We start from the raw sequence: 1,549 nt of genomic DNA, 5'->3' as shown, positions 1-1,549 counted from the left end.
TTGGGAAGAATTGAATTGAATGACATTGGTATTCCTCTTGGGAAGATCATCGTGGTTGTAAATTGTATCACCTCTCGAAGCAAAACTGCGTGTACTCAAATGACTTGTCAAAAAGTATTCATCTCTTTGTTACAAACTGAGCCAACAAAATTCTCCTAAAACCCTGCCTAAAGTCCTATATATTTTTCTTCTTTCACCTTCAAACACTCAAAACATAATTTTCTCCTTATACCCAATTGAAAAAAAAAAAAAAATGGCCATAGAAATTGTTACTTCTATTGGTGGGAAGGTCGCTGACTATTTGTTTGTAGCTGTTGGCAATCAACTCGGTTACTTGTTTCATTACAGTGACAATGTTGAAAACTTGAAAAAGGAAGCTAAGAAGTTGGCAGGCAGTAGAGACATGGTGCAAAAGAAAATCGAATTTGCTGAAAGACATGGAGAAATCATCTTCGCTAATGTTCGAAGCTGGATAGCAGAAGTTGATAACATTTATGCAAAAGCTGAAAGGTTTTTAGAAGGCGAAGACAAAGCAAACAAGAGGTGCCTCAAAGGGTGGTGCATTAACATCAGACAACATTATCGATTCAGTAAGGAGGCAAAGAAGCAGACTCTGGCGATTTCTGATCAGCTCCGAGAAGTGGAAAAGATTGAGAGTGTGTCAAGTCCTGCTCCTCCCTCGGGAATTATATCATCATCAGAGGTATTTTCTTCTGGCCCTTTTGAATCTAGAAATTCAATCAAGAAGGAAATCATGAAGGCGTTAGTTGATGATGATGGTGTCTACATAATTGGAATATGTGGGATGGGGGGTGTGGGTAAGACCACACTAGTAAAAGAAATGGGCAAACAATTAAAAGATGATAAGATATATGATACAGTAGTGATAGCAGTTGTCTCTCAAACTCCTAGCATAATGAGGATTCAAGGAGAAATTTCTGACATGTTAGGTGTAACGACATCTCTACCTGCTAATTCTGAAATAGAAAGAGCAAGTTTCTTATGGGGGAGAATCAAGGAGAGAAAGCGGATCCTCGTAATACTAGATGATCTTTGGGGAAAAATAAAGCTTGATGATATTGGTATTCCATTTGGAGAAAACCATAGAGGTTGTAAAATTGTAATCACCTCTCGAAGCATAAACGTCTGTGATCAAATGAATTGTCAAAAGAAATTTATAGTTGAAACTTTGTCAAAACAAGAGTCTTGGGCCTTATTCAAGGAGCTGGCTGGCTCTTTTGTTGAAACTTCTGATATAAATCCAATTGCAAGAGATGTAGCTGCTAAATGTGGTGGTTTGCCGATTGCGATTGTCACAGTAGTAGGGGCCTTAAAGGGCAAGAACAAGCATGTGTGGAGCAATGCAGCACGACAACTTCAAAAGTCCAACCCAACAAGCATCCAAGGAATGGAGGGAATCGTGTTTTCATCTTTGGAACTGAGCTTCAATCATCTAGAAAATGTGGAATCAAAATCACTTTTCTTATTTTGTAGCTTATTTCCAGAGGATTATAGAATTTCATCGAAGATCTGGTTAGATATTGGATAG

The 1,549-nt window shown here is 38.2% G+C and overlaps 1 protein-coding gene across 1 annotated transcript; it reads left to right on the top strand.

The window, feature by feature from the left end:
• The first annotated feature begins 253 nt into the window (after nt 1-253).
• Nucleotides 254-1,549, top strand: LOC116121294 (disease resistance protein SUMM2-like). Its single transcript, XM_031407246.1, has one exon. It carries the CDS (start codon nt 254-256, stop codon nt 1,547-1,549), a length of 1,296 nt encoding a protein of 431 aa, XP_031263106.1.

The sequence above is a fragment of the Pistacia vera genome, unplaced genomic scaffold (genome assembly GCF_008641045.1).
Source record: "Pistacia vera cultivar Batoury unplaced genomic scaffold, PisVer_v2 Contig971, whole genome shotgun sequence".
Classification (NCBI taxonomy): Eukaryota; Viridiplantae; Streptophyta; class Magnoliopsida; order Sapindales; family Anacardiaceae; genus Pistacia; species Pistacia vera.
Note: the sequence above shows the minus strand (reverse complement) of the source record. Positions and strands in the feature narration are given on the sequence as shown.